The sequence below is a fragment of the Nannobrachium achirus genome, assembly GCF_963921795.1.
Source record: "Nannobrachium achirus genome assembly, chromosome: 1".
NCBI classification, from domain to species: domain Eukaryota; kingdom Metazoa; phylum Chordata; class Actinopteri; order Myctophiformes; family Myctophidae; genus Nannobrachium; species Nannobrachium achirus.
Window position 1 is genome coordinate 49,278,283 of NC_137810.1, and position 20,559 is coordinate 49,298,841.

Here is a 20,559-nt window from a genome sequence, read left to right on the forward strand (position 1 = left end):
GTGTATTTTATTTCGTTTTTTCCTCCAGTGGGAAGGCTTTTACTGTGGCACGGTCCACAAGCGTGTAAAATAGAATAATTATTTTTCTACTGTGTTCACATCAGGTGTATGTTTTTCTTTTTTTGGTTATCTTGTACAACTCGATGAACGAGGAGTCGAGGACATTAACATTTGATAATATTCCTTTGGCAAAAGGGGGATTCTGACTGTATAAAATTGATAGCGTAAGCATATCATTCGTTAAAATGAACCTGTGATGTACTAAACTACCTTCTCTGCCTACCTACAGTACTTAAACGGTAAACATGTTAGTGGATCCAACTATTACTGCTCTCACACTCCGCATGAGTCTTGAAATGTTACATGTATCTGTGCAACATAGTCATCACTAGGTAACTAATTGTTAAATAAACTTGTTCCTAAACTTTGAGAAGTGTCTGTTGTGTGGTACTCGACCCTTTGGAGTAAGTCGAGAGCTTTCAAGCATCTTGCACTTTCAGGGGCCTTTTCCACCGGCAAAGAACCAGTTCTGGTTCTTTCTCCCACCTATGGGATATACCAGAGGTGAGCTTTTCCACCGTTCCGAATGGGAACCACAAAATCCTTGGTTCCTCTGGTTCAATCATGGTTCAATCTGGTGGAAACGCAAGCCGGTTCACAAGAACGAACCAAGGTTCCAAGAAAGTTGAACCGGCACTGGTTCTGGAACCAGTTCTTTGCTGGTGGAAAAGGCCCCTCAGTAAACTTCTTTCTAGTGATCACAGGGTTGAGAAGTAATGGATTACATGTGACCAGTGGTGTAAAGTAACTAAGTACATTTACTTAAGTACTGTACTTAAGTACAATCTTGAGGAATTTGTACTTTGCTTGAGTATTTCCAATTTCCAATATTTTTAATTCTACTCCACTACATTTCGGATCCAAATATTGTACTTTTACTCCACTACATTTATTTGAAAACTTTCGTTACTAGTTACTTTGCAGTTATACATTATAATATTACAAAACATACATTAACCAATTTAGCCCTATTTTATACCTAGGCTATTTGAAAATAATCGATCTACAAGCTCACAACACATCTCATCGCGATGCTTTGTGAGCTTGTAGATCTGCTATTTTCGTACATTTTGATGCCAATACTCATGTACTTTTACTCAAGTACATTTTGAATTCCGGACTTTTACTTGTAACAGAGTATTTCTACATTGCAGTATTGATACTTTTACTTAGTATAAAATGTGAGTACTTTTTCCACCACTGCATGTGAAAGTAATCAGTTACAATTAAAAAAGAAATTAATTGGGGCGCCTGCTGGTAAGTATGACTTGCATAACGTCCTCAGTCAAGAATGTCCTGTCAATTTTGATACTTGGTCCAATCAAAACATAACTTGAAAAACAATCCTGACAGTAAACTGTGTACTCGGGCGACGGTCACACCAAATTAAGGTTGCCAGCTGATAAGCGGATTATGCCAATGCATTTCAATGGGAATGGAGCGGATCTTAAATCCGTAAATGGCATTTTTCAAAAAAAATAAACGCTCCATTCTCATTGAAAATGAAAAGCATACCACACTTTGGTGTGACCGTACCGTCACTGTTTTTGTGGGGTGCATAAACACCAACTAGGTTTAAGCGGTTCATTTTAGAGTAGGCCTATCAGGTTAAAATTTCAATTTTAAGAGGGTAATCAGTAATATATTCGATTTCAAATGTAACCTTCCCAACCCGTGAGAAACTATGCTCAGAGCACAATCACCAAATATGACACATAATAGTCTGTCGGGTGGAAATGTCCAAAACTGTTACTTTTAAGGATTCACATTCAAAAATAGCAGATCGACAAGCTCAAGGCACGTCGTTGCGTGCCGTGTTCCGAGCTTGAGGATCTGCCATTTGAGATACTTTTGTGACACTGCATTATGTTAAAATGTGGATACAAGGTTTCTGCCTGACAGAAACGATAAATAACATGCAGGAATACTTTAAGAGCCCGTTTATAGCACATCTTACACTCCTTTACTCAGTCTGGATGTTAGCTTACTGACCCCTAGTGGCCCGATTTGACCTTTGCCTTATCATATTGGCACCCTTGCTCAAGTTTTTCATATAGTGGCCCAAAGGTTTTCATAGTAAACTTCCCCAAGCCGGCATAGTATATTTTGACAACCCTCATGCCAAAGAATTACACAATAGGCTAAAATCCAGGAGACACAGCCCAAAGGATCACTTTTTAACAGCATATTATTTTTTATTAGTTTCTGTAACCAAACCAAGAGAATGTAAATAAGACCGTACATATTTTAATACAGCGATGAAACCCCTGTACAAGTAAAACAAAAAAAGAAAAAAAATTAACAAAACAATCATTACCCTCCCTTCCCTCCCCCATCCTCCAATTTTTCCAGGTCTCATTTCATTGCCCTCCTGATAAGTCAGAATGGAAGCTTCTACCCCTCTCTCCCTCCTCCACTCCGCGAGGGGTGCATTGAACATTGAACTGTACATTTCTTGAAGGACCCTCTTGTCATTGTCAAGCCCAAGATGAGAGAACACTGTGTGTGTGGAGAGCCAGCGGAGGTAAGGCAGAGGCAGGACAGGACTGATTGCTCTCCTCTCGTTTTGTAAAGGGAAAAAAAACAAAAATAAATGTGTTCTTCTGCCCAAACGCTTCAGAACCACATAATCTTCAGGCTTCTCTTTTCTTTTTTATAGCTTTCTTTCTATTTTTCTTACCCTTTTTCCTCTGTTCTGCTTTTGTTCCCCCCTCTTTTATACGAAGAGGAGGTTTTAAAATGTACACTTCTCATGATTAGAAAGGCCAAGCCCTCAACACCCTATCTATTCCTCTTAAAAAGTAGCCCTATCCTGCAATGTCCTTAGCTAAAGGGCACTGGAACTCCCGTCAATAGCAGCAGGGCTGGGTGCTTTACAGTGAAGTGTGTAGTGTGTGTGTGTGTGTGTGTGTGCGTGCATGCATGAGTGAGTGAGGCTACGGAGGGTGTCCATTTAGCAGTGACGGGGTGTGTGAGAGGAAGCAGGCCCTAGATTGGAGCGTTTACCTGTGAGCAACCGTTTCTAAACAACCAATAATATTATAGCTCCACCCTAAGCACTGCTGCCACAGCCAGTGGCAACATCAAAGGCCCTGTGACATCATCTTTACGTTGCTTACATTTTTCCTTTGGCTAAAAATATACAGGAGAGATTTCGGCTACAATCTTTCCGCCATTTATACCGTGTAAACACTCACCTCACACCACCGCCACTACTACTACATGCACACACACAGAGACGCACACACACACACACACACACACACACCACCTCATCAATATTCTCAGGCAAGGAGATGAGAGCAAAAGGCAGGAGCAAAGGCTTGCAGGCAGATTTCTAATCAATGAATCAATCGATATATCAATCAACTACTGCAATTTCACATTTCCTCTCTGGGAAAAAAACAAAACAAAAAAACTGAATGACAATAGTATTCCTGATTTGTATGTCTCTTTCAGTGAACATGGTTGAAACCGTTGAGCAATAAACGGGGCAGTGTGTGCATGTGCGTGGGTAATGTGCCGTACAGCTTCCCACACATGCACACACACACACACATTTGGATTAGTAAAGATGGGAAGATTGAAAAAAAGGGGGGAAGCAAACTGTTCTTCACTAAAAAGACATCTCTCTTTAAATAAGATTGTTCGTCCAACTACAAAAAACAATTGATTCATTCTTTCGTTAACAAAATAACATACCTGTCCTCCCTATAATACGGGTGCTTCTACTTGGAAAAAATAAAATAAAATGGAACAGAAATCATAGAGCTATAAAAATGGCAAACTCAGCAGCGATTATTGTCGTTTTTCCCTCCCCTCCTCTCTCTTAAAGTCTGCCACCGTATCTACCGTTGTAGCAGGTCTTTAAGTTAACAGCCTCGCACGTTAACCGTTTTCATCCCCATTGCAACTGCATGATGGGAAAAATCTCAAACTCAAACAAGATGCCCCCACCTACAGTGGTGCAGAAGAGGAGGGGGGGTGGAGGGGAGAGAAGAGAGGCTACGATTATGTACAAACACTCAACAGTACGCTCTTCTCTTAGTAACCGTTTACAATTTGGATCTCTACCCCAACCCATCATACTCCCTCTACCCCTCCCGGTCCTCCCCACTCCCTCCAACCAGGGCTGCTGTGACCTGGGAGGGGGGGTTGGGTGAGTGAACAGAGCAGCCGGATCCCCTTTCCTCCTCCTCCCCCACCCCCCCGTTAACATTTCACCTGAAGAGGGCATGTCGGGGGGGGGGCGTCGTCGACTTTTTACTTGCCCTCCTCTGGTTTGATGGCCTGGGGCTTTATGGGGCCAGTCCGTATGGGCTTGCCCGTAGAGAGAGGGGTTTTGTCGGGCTCCGGGCGGTCAGAGATGCCCCCCGACTGGTGGTTGGGAGCCATGTTGTCGAGGGGGGGTTTCTGGTCGTGGCGTGGCGCTTTGTTGATGGTCGGGGGGGCCTTCATCTGCTGCTGCTGTTGCTGCTGCTCTGAAAAGAACTTGTGAGTGGACTGGAGCACCTCGGCCCTCTGCTTCGCCTGCGGAGGAACACAGCGGAATAGCAAGAGAATGAGCCACACAATCAAGCAGGGCTTAAAGCAAAACAAAATCCCGAGACGGAAATTTATTTTTTCCTACGAATTAGAAGTACATGACACACCAGCACTCTGTACCGCACCACAGTGGAACTGATGCTATAAAAATAATTAGCGCAGACGGCTCGACTTTTTTTTATTTTTTTGCGAATCTGCTCTGATCTATTAAATAGCCCCTAGGGACTCCTCAAGACGGAAATCCGTCCCCAGGACGGAGAACTTTAAGCCCTGATCAAGGCTTTATAGTAATACTTATACTCCACTGTACTTGATAGCACAGTGGAGAGAGACATGAAACAAGGAGCGAATGTTGCAGAGTAACAAGCAGCAAATGGTCTGCCCGGCCTGGGAGTCAAACTGCAGGACTCAGTGGGCAGGTATCACAGTCCGTGTGGTAAACACCTTCACCACTCAGCTACATCCTACACTTTAACCCTGGCATCCCCACTTTTGGGCATGTGATTATAGATGAAAATAAATATTGAAAATCCAAACAATTTTGTCAACTATTTTCAAAAATAGCAGCTTAAATAATGTAGAATTGTTTTTATCATTAAGTGATTAACGCAGCATTTCAGAAGGTTCCAAAGAGGACAGTGACACAGACAGAAGTACTACAATGGAGGGACATTACACAAAAATAATACCATTTTATTAACTGAATTTGGAAACATTTACGTGCCAATGTGAACCCTGTATGGGGACACTACTTTAGTATAATGTGCCATTTTCAGTCTGAGAGCAAGCATAGAAATGGCTACCTTGAGGTCCTGCTCAGCCGTCCGGGCTGCCGGCGTGCCTCTGGGTACGAGGGAGGGTCCGGGGGGTCCTCTGGGCGGCGGGTGCTGGCTGTGCTGCGGGTGCTGGGCGCGGGGGTGTGGCATCAGCCCTCCACCCATGTTGGGAGACATGGGAGGAGGACCCATGGGGCTGCGCTGGACTCCGCCCGCAAAGGAGTTGGCGTGCGGAGGTCGAACCAGGGGAGAGACGATGTTCGGCTGGGACAAAATCTGTGGACACAAGATAAAAAGAATGTTGCAGAGATGCGAATTTGTGACGATGAACCTGCACAGTAATTTAACTGGAGAGTAAACACTCTTTACTCAATGTTTCCCCTGTGGTGCCTCCGGCTTGGCCGGGCCCGCCAACAAACCGGTGCTAGTTTAGTCTACTAAAACCTTCACTGACAAAAACGAAATAAAAACGAATCTATAATTACTAAAACTAAGACTGAATATATTTACAATTTCGTCAAAAAAATAAAAAATAAATAAATAAATAAATAGACTAAAATGTTAGGGAGGGGCTAGTGGAGAACTAAAAGACAAGTCATTTTATATTTGGTTGCGCTTGGAAAAAAAACTGCTGTCGAAGGTAACTGCAACAAAGAATTTCAGCAGCCAGCGGAACTGGGACAGATATTCTGGACGCATTACAACCTCCCAGTGAAACCGGCAGGTGGGAAGGAGAGGAGAAACACTGCACAAAGAGATTGGCAGAGACAGGGACTAACACTATAACACACATGGGGGCGGCGGAATTGGGAAGATAATGAAACAAAATAAAAATAGTTGATTTAAAAAAGAACAACAACAACATAACATATTAACAAGTCTCTCTCACACACAAAACTCAAATTGTGAAAATGGATTGTGTTTAAAAACCTGTGGTGGGTTGAACTGTCCGGGGTACTGCTGCGTCATTCTCATGCCACCAGCAGAGCTAACCTGTGGGTTGAACTGTCCAGGGAAGTGCTGCGTCATCCTCATGCCCTGGGAGCCGGGCTGGAACTGTTTCTGGTACAGCATGCTGTTCATCTTACTGGACTGGCTGCTGGGAGACGTGGAGCTGGCCCTGCACACGGGAGGACACAGAGATAGGATTTACAGTATGTGTGTAAACCCATTTTATACTTTAAAGGCCCACTTCATCTCTGGGACAACCAGATCTTATTCATATTGTTGTTTGGGACACGATCAACACAATCCTGAGTTATTTTTTGTGTTCAATCTGTGTTTTGAGATATTTTAGTATTTCAGCATGACTAGTGCATCATATGATGCAAAATGCATCACTAGTCATGCCTAAATACCAAAATATCTCAAGTAACATGGATCTTTATATATGGGTAACTGGTCTGATATACATCACTGGCCTGATGGCCAATACATGGAGTGACCTCGCTTGTTTCCCTTAGGCGTCTTACTGGTATTAAATTCGAATGGGAGGGAGGGCCGGTGGACGGGCAGACCTTCGACTCAGCAATAACCATATAAGGAGTTCTTAATGCAGCTACGCCCAAATATGGAGTGTGTTGTCTAACCTCACTGTGTCGTCATGGCGTCAGCCGCAAAGAAATCGGTTAGCTCCATATATGGGCGCAAGCAAGGGGGCATGCAATTTTGGCATATAATGAGGACATCAGGCATCTCCATATGAGCATAATAGGACAAGACTCAGTAAATTACATGGAAGTCCATATTTGGGCATGGCTGACATAATGATGACGTGAGCTTTGAGCTCGGCTTAAAAGCAGACTGGCTGCACAGTGGGAGTGGCAGTCTGGAGACATCGCGGAAGCCTTCATCGTCTACAGCAGTAACTATTTCAGCAGAGATCCATCGTATTCAGCTGGTAATTTCCCTGTGACCAATCCTGGACCGTAACGTCAAGAATAATTACATTCTTGGTCCTTTGCAGCCTGCGCATAGCAGCAGCTTTGACCATGGACCCACTGTTCCCGCCAACGAGTCAGCAGCAAGGAAACTCAGAAGAATCTAGACCTTGCAGTAGTCAACAGTTGACCAAGACTTTAACACCATCAGAAGTAAAGAGACGTCGTCCAACTGACACAGGAAAGAGAACTCACATCTGTAAACAATGTGACAAAGGTTTCAGTAAACCTTCTCAGCTGTACAGACACCAGCGCGTCCACACTGGAGCAAAACCTTTTCACTGCACACAGTGTGACAAGAGTTTCAGTCATATAGAGAACCTGAACAGACACCAGCGAGTCCACACTGGAGAAAGACTTTTCATCTGTAAACAGTGTGACAAGAGTTTCAGTCGTTCAGATAGCCTGAAGACACACCTGCGTATCCACACTGGAGAAAAACTTTTCTGCTGTGAACAGTGTGACAAGAGTTTCATTGATTTAAAGAGCCTGAAGTCAAGTCACCAGCGTTTCCACACTGGAGAAAAACCTTTCTATTGTAAACAGTGTGACAAGAGTTGTGCTCGTTTAGAGCACCTGAAAAAACACCAGCGCGTCCACACTGGACTGAGAAAAACCTTTTCTCTGTAAAGAGTGCGACAAGAGTTTCAGTATTTCAGGGAGCCTGAGGAGACACCAGCGTATCCACACTGGAGAAAAACCTTTCTGCTGTAAACAATGTGACAAGAGTTTCAGGCAGTTAAATACCCTGAGGAGACACCTGAGCATCCACACTGGAGAAAACCCTTTCGCAAGCAGTGTGGTCCGCCCGTTCGCCGGCCGGCCCTCACATTAACCAAAGGACATTATGTGAAGCATCAAATGACTAATTAAGAATTTTCTCCAAACACAAATGTTATCAAATGTAACGGTTAGATCACCTGAAAAGACACCAGCTATTTTTATTTTAGAAGTATAGTTGTTTTTATTTTTATTAACAGTCTCTCTTCCTTTCCAAAAAAGAAAAGGAAAAAAAAAACGGGGCACGGTGGCACAGTGGTTAGCGCTTCGCCTCACAGCTACAAGGTCCTGGGTTCGATTCCCACCAAGGGACGCAGTGGGCACTGGGGGCGTGTTCCTCTCTCTGCGTCATCAGCTCCCACACCCTAGGTGGGGTTGGCGATAGGGACTTTCTGTGGGGAGTTTGCATGTTCTCCCCGTATCTCCTAGGGTCGATACCCTCACAAAAACATGCAGTAATCCTGGTCTCAATAATGCCTCCCCCTGGCCAGCCGGGGCGCCTGATGGAGGGGAAAGGAACTGGTTGGAATAACATGTTCCTTCCACACGCTACGTCCAAACCAGGGAAATCCCCACTGTCAGGTGAAAAGAAGCAACTTGGACTCCTCGTGCATAGAAGGAAGCCTGAGGTCAGTCCTTTGTCTCCCCAGGCGCGGCAGAGGGAGAGCAGAGCCCAGGATTACATAGGCAATTGGCACTGGGTGAAAATGGGTTACAAAATCGTGGGATTTAAAAAAAAAAAAAAAACCTTTGTACTTCACCGCCAGGCCAGAGGAACCCGAGAATTTAATAAGCTTTACTTGAAAAAATATATTTTATCGCAACGAAACTAAAATAGGCTGGAACTAATCCTCATTATGGGGACGGACCTATTAACATGGAAATGTAAACCGGAAGCCGAATGGTCCATCCTCTATTGCAGCCGTTAGCTTACTGTTTAGACAACACGGCTTACAAATAGACAACGGCTGGACAATTTTTTTGTTTGTTTTGAAGCTGATGAAACGCACGATGGATAGTTGGAAACCGATCGCACATGATGGAAACTCTAGCGCCCACGTTAAAAGGTAGGAGAATACAGCTAGTGAAAGACATGGCAATATTTTCGGGTTGCTCGGGTGGTCGTGGTCAATGAGTTAAAAAGGCTTTAATTGTTACTTAACCCCAAAATCTAGTCCCCAAAAAATGTCTCGTCCCTAAAAGGGCTCTGAAGCGTGGAAGCCTGGCCTACATCTTGGCACAAACGGCTCAAAGTTTGTTGTACGCCCAGGGTCCCATTGGCCAAGCTGCACAGGACACTCTGGCCAGTGGGACGCTTAATGAAATGAACTCTCAATATCACCGCTCACTTCACACGGCGCCAGAACGCCACTGGAGGAGAGCCATGGCTGGTCAAGATGGCAGCGCCCACAGGCAGCATTGCAGACGCAGGTTTTTTCTTTCAGTTTGTCCAAATGTTTTTTTTCCACCCACATGATCACAAACACTATGTCCGTTTGCGTGACTGATCAGCGGGCCACTCGTATGTCGCATCTGTCGACCTGACGGTCGCTAATCGCCATTAGAGCGTTTTACTGGTTAGTTTAGTGCATGAGTATGTGTGAGTTAATGCCAGTTGCTGTCTAACCTGTAAGGACTAGAGGTGGGCGTGGTGCTCCGGGCGCCAACAGGAGGAGTACCAGGCTTCATATCCATGCCACTACTGAACAGCTTCAGGTCAATGTCCATCTGGATGGATAGACAGACACACAGACAGACAGACAGACAGACAGACAGACAGACAGACAGACAGACAGACAGACAGACAGACAGACAGACAGACAGACAGACAGACATAAAAGGTGAACAATAAACGCCAGCCATAACAATACTGACAATAGCCAGTCTACAAGCACACAGTGCAATGTGTTGTGAGCTTGTAGATCGCAAGACACAGCACACAGTATAAATCACACCAGCTTTCAGAATGTGGTTCATAAATCTGTTCAGATCTGAGCAAAGTCTCCTGGCAGCATGAGGCACGTCTGAAATCGGATTGAACATAAAAAAAGACACCAGTGCATAAATCTTGCTAAATCTTGAGTATCAATTTAGCTGGTACCAAATGGACCCATATGTGTGGATAGATGGATAGATAGATTAGACCAGAGGTTCTCAAAGTGAGGTTCAGGGACTCCCAGGGTTCCAGATGTGGGGTGGGGACAGATGTGTGACACACATACGTGAGGGTCCATCCAGGGATCCCACCCATTTTTACCAATTCATTTCCAAAACTTTTCCAGAATATTTAACCCAACTTCCAGGACTATATAACAATAATTCCGCTCATTAACAAGTCGCTCACTCCTATGCGCAATGCCCAAAGACAGGTAGTGTATTGCCAGTGGTTCTCAACCTTTGCAGGCCGTGACCCCCGAAATAATCATATTTGAACTGGTGACGCTGACGAGCACTACGAGTTGAGGAATTTTGTATAACACAGCTTTATTGTGAAAATAGCCGATCTACATGCTCACAACGCCTCGCAACGCGAGGCGTTGTGAGCATGTAGATCTGCTATTTTCACAATTTCAGCCTCTAATATTTGACAATTTGGCCAATGTTAAATTTGTTATTTAACAAAATCAATAACCAAAGACAATGCATAGCCATTTTTTCCAGGACCTTCCAGGACCCTTGATCAATTCCAAAAACCTTTCCAGTACTGGAAAAATATTTTTCTAATTTCAAAATATTTCCAGGAATTTCATGACCGTGGGAACCCTGTCCATCTCACACTTAGACAAACGTATATACATGGGGGCGTCTCACACAACAACTAACTACCTTGCTGGACTGGGGAGGCATCATGTTGTGGTTGGGACCCATCATGCCCCGGTAGGGCTGAGAGACAGGAGGCTGTCTGTTGATGCTGGGAGGCGGGGCCTGGGGAGGCGTGGGCGGCAGAGCCAGGAGAGGCTGCCCGCCTCCCGAGCCAAAGCTGGACAGGGACAGCTGGGAGCCGGGCAGAGGGACGGTCACCTGGTGGGAAGGGAGGGAGGGAGGAGAAAAAGGAACCAACGTTGTTTGTGACTGTGCGCCGTTACGTGACAGGGGGAAAAAAAGCATTTAGTTGAGTGTGGATGGTGAACATGTGAGGTGCATCTGTGTTGTGTTTTTGCATGCTTTACCTGTTGTAATGCTGCATGCATTACCTGTTGCATTGCAGAGCTGGGAGACTGAGTGTTGCTATAGTAGCTACTCTGACCGTGTTGCTGCACCTGCCCCGAGTACATGTTGGAATGCTGATTCATCCCCTGCCGAGCCTGCAACACACACACACACACACACACACACATACACGGCCGTGTCACAAAAGAGTAATGGAGATCAACAGCATGTCTGCAACTATATCTTTTATTTAAATTAACCGAATCATTATAAAATGGTAAAACAAGGTATAAAAAGATAATGAAAACCATGGTAAATGCAAATGCTCATCACAAGTTATCTGCACCCTAACAGACTACCGGTATTAATATTTTCCTCATGCCTAATGAACAGTCGGTATCAGTAAACGTGAGCAGGAAATGAAGAAGAGTCTGTACCTGCAGTAAGTGTGTATCGATGAGCTGGGAGCCTCCCATGCCAGAGGGCTGGTTCAGCTGGGGCTCAAACAGGATGGGGATGTGCTGGGTGGAGGACTGCTGCTGATAGGCCAGGTTGGACTGAGGCTTGCCCAGCTCGGGGGCCTGCACACCGGGGTAGCTGTGCAGGGAAGGCCCTGACAGCATCATGGAGGGCTGGGACAGGCTGCTCTGCATGAACGCCTGCTGAGACCTGTGGGGGAAAGGACGTGAGCGGGGCCGTCACCATTAGAGGACTTAAGTTGACGATTGATTGTCAAACTAATTATTTTTATGATTTAATTGTTTTTGTCATTAAACATTGGAACATATGGATAATAACATTTTCTGTTTGTCTTTTAGGCTCCACAATAAAGAAATATATGGTATGCACATTAGGCAAAAATAACTTGAACATACAAATAACAAATATCATATTTAATAATTTTGTACTTTCAATTTATTTTTTAAATAGCGGAAATAGTAGATCTACAAGCTTACGATGTATATTTTAAGCTCAGGCTCTTAATTTGCTAAATCGATTTGAACCCCCGTCGGTTAAAAGAATTTGTGACACTTATTTGAGTCCATTTGAATGGGCGCCGATATGCGAAACGTTGTCAGACCCCTGGCGGGTATTTGTTGCCCCCAGGCTTGAAGATATACGGTATGTAATAGTTGTGACAGGCCTCGACAAGAGCAGGAAAAAGTTGGATCACTTTTGATCTTAACTAGTCGAGTCATGGGCAGCAATGTGTTGAATATTTGAGGAGTCTGTATGCAGGGGTGTCGCACCAAATTCTGGGCCCTGGGTACAAGCATTCACTGTGTTATTTTGTCCTTTAACTATTGAAAAATAGCAGATTTACAAGCTCACAGCACGGCACCGAGTGCCACGCTGCGAGCTTGTAGATCTACCATTTTTGAAAAAGCATGAAGTGCAAGTCTTTGAAGGTTTTTTGAAAAACCTATGTTTCCATGTCAGTGGTGCTCAAACTTTTTCATGTGAAGGAACCCCAAAATGTATTTGGCCACGGACCTCCATCTCAGAATATTTCAAAAGATTTGATGTTTGCTTAAAAAATACATATATTCAAAGATTTGCACACATTTTCACGACTTCAAAAATAGCAGATCTATATCTGCTATTTTTCAATAGTATAGAATAATTAAGCCCCCCCCCCACCTTGGGCCCTAGTAACTCAGTCCCACTCCCCCCCCCCCCCCCCTTGTGACGCCCCTGTCCGTATGTGTGTTACCTATAAGTCTGCAGCGAGGAGCTGAACAGGTCCTGAGGCTGGGAGACTGGAGGTCCAGTGTTGAGCCCTAGCTGGGCTTGGTGTGTGTGTTGGTGCTGATGTGTGTGTTGGTGCTGATGCTGATGTTGGTGCTGGGGCTGCCCCTGCAGAGGGGCGTAGATGGGGATGGGAATCTGCTGTACCGCTGTTGGCTACAGGGGAGGGAAGCACAGAGAGAGACCAGCATGGACGTTAGAGGATTTAAGAACAGATCACCAAGGCAGTCAGCCCACCCCTGTCCTGTCAAAATAGCAGTGTTGATTTCGTAGACTAAATCTATGGCAGAAAAATGTTTAATACCTTTTTTTTCCCAATGACGAAAACTACATTAAAAACTAGATAAAATCTAATCTATGAAGACTAAAACTAGGACTGAATATATTCACAGTTTTGTCAAAATATAAAAACTAACTAAAATGTTAGGGAGGGACTAGTGGAGAAGAACAAGCAGAACTAAAAGACAAGTCATTTTATATTTGGTTGCGCTTGGGTGCTGCACTCTGAAAATAGCAGATCTACAAGCTCACGACGTGTGAGCTCGTAGATCGGCTATTTTCAGCATGACAACCAAGTGTAAAGCCATTACGACGACATCAAGGCCTGGCCTTTTCAGATAAAACATGACAAAAAACGAAATGCATATCAGAATTTGAAAATTAACACTGGGTCAATAATAGCTCCATGACGGCAGGCCACTGAACTCCTACCTGCAGCACACTGGTTCTACGCTGTATTAGATCAGCGTAATGCCCGACAGGGTGCGAGCTGACGTCCTGCCTTCTATCTCCAGAGCCGCTGTACTGTACCTGGGAGAGTCCAGGCTGGAAGCCTTGCTGCTGGGCCATGGAGGGAGGAGCCAGGCGAGGGTGCGGGGTGCTGAAGAGGTGGCTAGTGTCCATGTAGAAGGCTGGGATCTGGGCTGCAGAACCTGGACCGCACACATTATTCAGCAAATAACTTTAAAGGTGATACACCATGCATTTAAAAAGTATTTATGTCATATTGTTTATGTCCCAAAAACGTTTTTCAAAAGGTTTGAGGCTAAATTACCACTCCTGAATAGAGAGCCTCTCTCATTTTTGAATGGCTCTCAGAGCATTTCAGCTGCAGTACCACCTTTGGCCTGAACTGCGCCACCCCCCCCCCCCCCAAAATCTTTTTTCTTTCTTTTTGAAAAAAAGAAATGTTTTTTGATTTTTTTTTTTTTTTTGTGATGACGTCACAATCGGCAGATGACGTCACAATCGGCAGCAAATCTGAACAGCCTGTTTTGAGAACCTGTGGGATACTTTTAACCTTCACCTTCTCAAAACCAGAGAAAGACACAACGGTCAGAAATGGGAATTTGTGAGGATAGAAGGTGCTAGTGGGACCCCAAAAAAAGGTTTTAAAATAGGAAAAGTGAAATTTCATGGTGTATCACCTTTAACTCAACACTAGCAAAACAGATCGCAAAATCACAATTTCAGGAGCAACTGAGTGACTGGTAACCAGAGTTGCTGTAGTCTTGGGGCGCGAGCCCCCGACGACCCATATCTTTTTCTGCCCTGTGTCATGCCTGTTACGCGCATGCACGAGTGTTCATGCACGGGCACGCGAGAATGCGTTCCACAACTTCGGGAGAGACAAGTACCCTGTCTGGGCTGGCTAATAACAGGTTAGGTGGGGGCAGGTATAGCCTTAGTCCTCACAGACATACATTATATAAATGGGGCAGCGTCCCCAGGTCTTGACGAGCTCTGCAAGGCTGCAGCCACACAGGCAGCTACACGGACAGCCAGCCCAGACGACCCGAGTCTCGCGAACCGCACGTCACGTGCGTGTGACGTCAGTAGATAAGCGACCCCCTAAACATTTAATCACTACTGCTGGTAACACCATTTTGTTGTCAGCTCCTAGAGGCCACCTACTGTAGTATTGGCACTGAATGTCTCTACTAGAATAATGCATCATTGAGTTTCTTCTGGCCAAATGGGAAATGGTTCCAGAAGCACAGCCTAATGGACAAAATCTGTACATTTAGATTTAATTGACACTTACATGGTATAGAGTTCTGTGCTTTACTGAGCACATTTTCTAGATGGAAATTAAATGAAAATGCAATTTAAGTAATTTAAGTGTGATAGTACCCAATTTTGGCGGTACCTACAGCATGTGTTGGTGCTGATGTATACATGTAAATGTATTCATATTTAGCGTTTTGGTAGTGCCATTGATCCAGCGACAAACAAGTGCTGGGTCCTTTAGTATTTCATGTATAATGGACGACTACCGGCTCCGCCCCCTCCAAAAGCTGCCTCCGCCACTATCACAGCGCGCCGCTATTGGCTTCATTCACTTCAATGGGAAATACGGCGGATTGTACACACATTTTACACATTAAATATTAATTCCGTTTTGGACCCAGAGCTTCGAAATCTCTTCCAATCCATCAACAAGGCCTGGATCTGCATTGGAAAAAATATTTAGACCTTTACACTTTTAAAACAATACGACATAGGAATATATAAGGTCGCAGCAGAGGAGTCCATGGTTGCTGGACCACAGAAAGCCGTTTCAAACCAATTTAAATATGAATGGACTGTATTGGCCTAAACGACAATAACCCATGACTACAAACACCTTATTTGTTATGTTAAATAGCAACTGATATGTAATGTACGTCTGTGAATGTCTGAATGAACAGGGGTAGCGACGCGAAGTGTTGTATTTCAACTCTGCTTTCGACTGCAGGCTGTGGGTAGGGGCGTCACAAGGGGGGGAAAAGTGGGACTGACTTACCAGGGCCCACGGTGGAAGGGCCTTAATTATTTTAGACTTTATCGATTGAAAAATAGCAGATATACAAGCTCATAGCGCGGCACTGAGTGCCGCGCTGCGAGCTTGTAGATTTGCTATTTTTGAAATCCCACGATGAAGAACATTCATGTGGGCCCACAGCGAATCCTTGTACCCAGGGCCCAGAATTTGATGCGACACCCTCTCCCTCTGCGGCTCGGCAGCTAAACTTGTCAGGAATCGCGAACATTTCACGCCAGAGATATCAAATGTTATAGATAAGATTTATAAGCAATCGGCATGATAAGAAACATGTAGCCTACATTTGAAGCAGTTTATTCTGGTTGGTTGTTTGTGTAATGGAGAGTAATAGCCTCTAAACTAATCAGTGAAAAGTGAAAACGGCTCTGTATAGGTCCAGCAGACAGGCGATTTCCTCATTCTGCTGTTGCGTCCTTATATATTCCTTTGTCGTATTGTTTTAAAAGTTTAAAGGTCTATATATTTTTCCAGTGCATATCCAGGCCTTTGTTGACGGATTGGACGAGATTTCGAAGCTCTGGGTCCAAAACGGAATTAATATTTAATGTGTAAAATCCGCTGCATATCCATTCAAGTGAATGGTGCGGCTGTGATTCTCGTCGGAGGTCTCGGCGGAGAGGTGGGGGCGGAGCTCCCGGTAGTCATGTATTGAGTGATCTTTCATAAAGCCGTGATATTAATGGACTGCTAATAATGTGGGCCACGAAGTTGCTCCCAAGAGTCTACCATTCCTCTGATTAGAGGCTAATGAAGCGAGCCACCTCACATTGGGTGTTCAGCTATTAAAACAGCCAGCCGACAGCTCAAGATAATGAACTGTTGTGATCTTGAGAGAGGAGCACATCTAGTAGGTAAATGTTATACTTTTTAAGTTGGATTCAACCATCTATAGATTCATTCATTTAATGGAAACCCTCCTCATGCGACCTCTGATGCTAGACACACACTCAGCTCCATTCAAAATGGGTCACAATTGTTAGCAAGACAAAACGGCAATCCCCAAGCAGCAGCAAGGTGGGTAATAGGCCTGTCACAATTATTACATAATCGTCTAATCTAAATTATTTGAGGTAATTGCAATTATGTTGCATAATCCTTTCCATGTTGAAAAATGTTCATATACCGTAGTTTCAAACACTTTCAAAAAGTAGAGGAAATAGCCGATCTACAAGCTCACAACGCGATGCGTTGTATAAAGAGTATAAAGAATAAAGTTATTAAATATGCCAGTCGTACAGGTTTTTTTATATTCGTCTTATTTACTTTTTCCTTCTTTTGTAATATATTATGTTTGATGTTTTCATTTTTTTATTCTTCCTTTTTTACATTTTACGGGGTGGGTGGGAGGGTATGTCCTATACGTGTGTGATTGTAATTTATTGTATGTCTTGTCTTTAAACTTAAACTTGAAAATGTATAAATAAAATTCCTTTGTATATTTAGGGTATTTGTCATATCTATCCTGTGTAACTTCAAAGCCAAACGGAAATTAACTTTTTATTATTCATATGCTCCGGTGTTAATCGCAATCATGTATGTGACAATTAATCGTCACGTAAAATGTCATAATGGTGACCGCCCAGTGGGTAGGGTTGATGTCTTACCTGCTGCAGACTGTGAGACGTAGACCTGTGGGGTCTGCTGCTGCTGGGGGAGAAGGGGAGGCACGCAGCCCAGCTGGGAGAAGCTGCTGCTGCTGCTACTGGAGGACGACAGGCCTCCACCCTGCAGCTGCTGGGGCTTCACCTTACAGATGTTGGGGGGGTCGGAGGCCGTGGTGGTCTTGGTGCTCAGGGAGGACGTAGTGTACGTCCCCGAGCCTGGGGGACAGACGCAAACGGAGGCAATGAATATAAGAAACTAGGGGCAATTTCTGGGATTAGTGCCTACAGGGCAACCCCACTATAGTTATTGTCCACTTGTCCAGCTCTATTAGTAGTATAGTTGCCTATAAGGCAACAGACTATAGTTTTTGTCCAGCTTTATTATTTCATCTAGAGTTACTCCAAAAGTCCATTGAGTTCAGTGGACTTTTTCTGTCTTTTTTCTGATTGGATATTATACTGTCCAATGATTAGTCAAGCTTCATGTGACATCACAATATATATACAAACACACTTGCAATTTCTCAGAATTGCACGTTCCTAGTTTTAGGTTACTCTAGGTGGGAATAAATACCACCCTGAGTGTGATGTAAAAAGCTGTGTAGATATTTTACCCGAGACATTTTAATAAAAAAATAACCTTGAATAGCAGATAGTTTGGAGGAAACTTTACCGGTCAGGGAGGTGCTGGGGGTCACCGAGGCCACAGGGATCTGAGGCATGGAGGCCGAGGAGAAGGAGGAGTAGGAGGAGGTGCAGGAGGTGATGGGGGAGGTGGTGGTGACCGGGGAGCTCTTCTCCACCAGGCTGGGTGAGTTCTCCCACGCCTTACGAGCAGACTCCATCTGAATGAGGACAGACACAAAACCAGTCCCGGGTTAATTGCATCTCCCTTTACCTTTTTTTGCATTTCTGTATTCATTTCATTATAGCAGCTGAACGCCTCCTTCAAAATGTTTATCGTTCACACTGGGATTGGAGTGTTAAAAATGTGGCTACCAAATATTTTTGCAATTACAGTTTGTGATGCTCATAGCTACACTCCAGAGGAAGCTCCAAAGACTTCCTACTATGAAAATGTAAAAGCTGTATGGGAAAGGACTCTTTTATAAATACCCTGCAGCCGTCATGTGGAATGGGTTAAGCTGCTTTAAAAAGGGATAACAATAAACCTAGCCTAACCTTACCCTCCCCCCCTGACCCTTCTATTGTAAATACCTTTTAGTTTTCATAGTTTTTTAGTTTACAACCGATTTTCTGATGATATCTACAGCAGAGTACAGTGTTCTGTCTGTCATTCAATGTTATACAAGTTAAAGAGAAGGATCTTAGTTACCCGAGTTTCCTTCTAGTTGACCGTGTACCAGTGAACTGAAACTGTACCTTTTCCTAAGCAAACTTCTAATAAATACTTCAATCAATCAATAGTCCAACCCCAAAATGTTTTTTTCTCCCATGGATTACACACCCCATGGAGAGTTGAATTCATGGATTTTCTTTATACATGTTTTGTCGCCTAAGCAGATCATTTGATGATAATAATAAAGACCCTCATGTATCTGGTAGGAGACACAAAGGAGACTCTTCGTGTCTCCTTTTGTGTGTTATCAAAACACAAAATAAGTTCGACAGCAACGATGAGCAAGTTAAAGGACTGAGTAAGTAAGGTGAGCAAATGAATTAAGTAATGAGAGTGTGTGTGTGTGTGTGTGTGTGTGTGTGTGTGTGTGTGTGCACCTTCAGTGTGAGGTCAACAGTAGCAGGGGAGACGGTGCTGAGGCTGGAGGTCTGCTGCAGAGCCTCTCTCCGAGGGAGGGGCAAGGAGTGCGGCAGTGCCACCTAGTGTTCACATAAATAACAGGTCATTAGGAAACACAGCAATAGATCACTTAACCACCTACATGGTTAAGAGGAGTCCCTCAAGGCTCTATTCTGGTGTATCTTCTGTTTTCTAAGATTGTGGGGAAAGCTTTGGCTGAAAATAGCTGATTGACAAGCTCAAAACAACATTGATCTGCCATTGATCTGAAGGTTTCCCCACAATAAGGGTGCTGGGGTTTAAGTGCTTATGGTCAAGGGCCTATCTTGTTCTATATTTCAATGTTTTAGAAAATGAACGGCAGTCTTGAACCTGGTGATTATTAATCTTCTATCTGATAGGGCTACAGGCATCTTTCTTTCTTGGCGATTATTCTATCGATTGCTTTCAAATAATCGAGAAGTGTGTTTTTGATAATCAAGTCTGATCAACCACTTAAGCCTTATTTAATACTTCATTCAAGTGACGCACAAAAATAGCAGATGTACAAGCTCACAACATGTCGCATTGCGACACATTTAGGGGTTTAAGAAAAAAATCTATGCGAAAGCTATAGATTTTTCATTAGTTCTATCAACTGTTGCACCCCTACTATCTAGACGTGGTTCTCAAGGTGGACCCCAGGGGTCCTTGGATTGGTTCCAGCAAACAATGCGTTACCGTGGACGTTTAAAAATGTTCACCGCGTTTGAGAACTACTGATCTAGGGAGTGTATCGTATGAGGCCATGTAAACACAGACATGTAGTACTCACATTGGCCACAAGGCTGTCCTCCAGTTTGCTACCTCCTGTTGGAACGCTGTCAGCCATGGAGGAGGAAGGGGCTGTGTAGTCAGTTACAGACTCCTAGAGGGGGGGGGGGGGAGACATTAGAGTACAAACACTTTCACCATTTTGTGCACTAGATACACTAGTTATACAGAAGCTATCATATCTGAAATGGTGCTCCTTTACTGTGGTTCAGGGTATGACTGCAGCAAGGGCTTTTGCCTCAAAATACCACCATCATAATTACACTGAAGCATTCCCTCCAGGGATAGTATAAAATGTTTCGACATGTGACATCTTGTAGGTTTCCATACTGCACACAACATATACGTAGATGAATAAAAGAAAGCAACAAAGCCCAAATCAGATAATTAGCCTGCCAAGTCCTGCCAAGAGTTGGCATAGCACCCTTTCCCCCGACCGCCCTTCATTCAGTGTAGGTAACTATAGAAATTAATGGTTAAATTGGTGCAGTTGGCCTTTGTTGTTGTGCTTGTTGATCGAATAACATTTTGTTGCCGTCGGTCAGAAACCTCCCATCTG

General features: G+C 44.1%; 1 protein-coding gene across 3 annotated transcripts in view; it reads right to left on the reverse strand.

The window, feature by feature from the left end:
- Nucleotides 1–2,412: 2,412 nt before the first annotated feature.
- The window catches only part of prrc2c (proline-rich coiled-coil 2C), a 44,832-nt gene continuing 26,685 nt past the window's right edge, over nucleotides 2,413–20,559 (reverse strand). For 2 of the 3 annotated variants that reach the window (XM_080723144.1, XM_080723143.1), the window contains exons 23-35: nucleotides 20,002–20,094; nucleotides 19,166–19,267; nucleotides 18,102–18,273; nucleotides 17,429–17,644; nucleotides 13,712–13,932; nucleotides 12,966–13,156; nucleotides 11,689–11,920; nucleotides 11,272–11,406; nucleotides 10,928–11,122; nucleotides 9,729–9,829; nucleotides 6,312–6,501; nucleotides 5,409–5,657; nucleotides 2,413–4,590 (exon numbers count right to left, since the gene is read on the reverse strand). In XM_080723144.1, the coding sequence (XP_080579270.1) occupies nucleotides 4,324–4,590; nucleotides 5,409–5,657; nucleotides 6,312–6,501; nucleotides 9,729–9,829; nucleotides 10,928–11,122; nucleotides 11,272–11,406; nucleotides 11,689–11,920; nucleotides 12,966–13,156; nucleotides 13,712–13,932; nucleotides 17,429–17,644; nucleotides 18,102–18,273; nucleotides 19,166–19,267; nucleotides 20,002–20,094 (2,364 nt within the window). In that variant the 3' untranslated portion in view covers nucleotides 2,413–4,323. The remainder of the gene's footprint in view (nucleotides 4,591–5,408; nucleotides 5,658–6,311; nucleotides 6,502–9,728; nucleotides 9,830–10,927; nucleotides 11,123–11,271; nucleotides 11,407–11,688; nucleotides 11,921–12,965; nucleotides 13,157–13,711; nucleotides 13,933–17,428; nucleotides 17,645–18,101; nucleotides 18,274–19,165; nucleotides 19,268–20,001; nucleotides 20,095–20,559) is intronic. The other variant, XM_080723145.1, reaches the window with a different exon arrangement.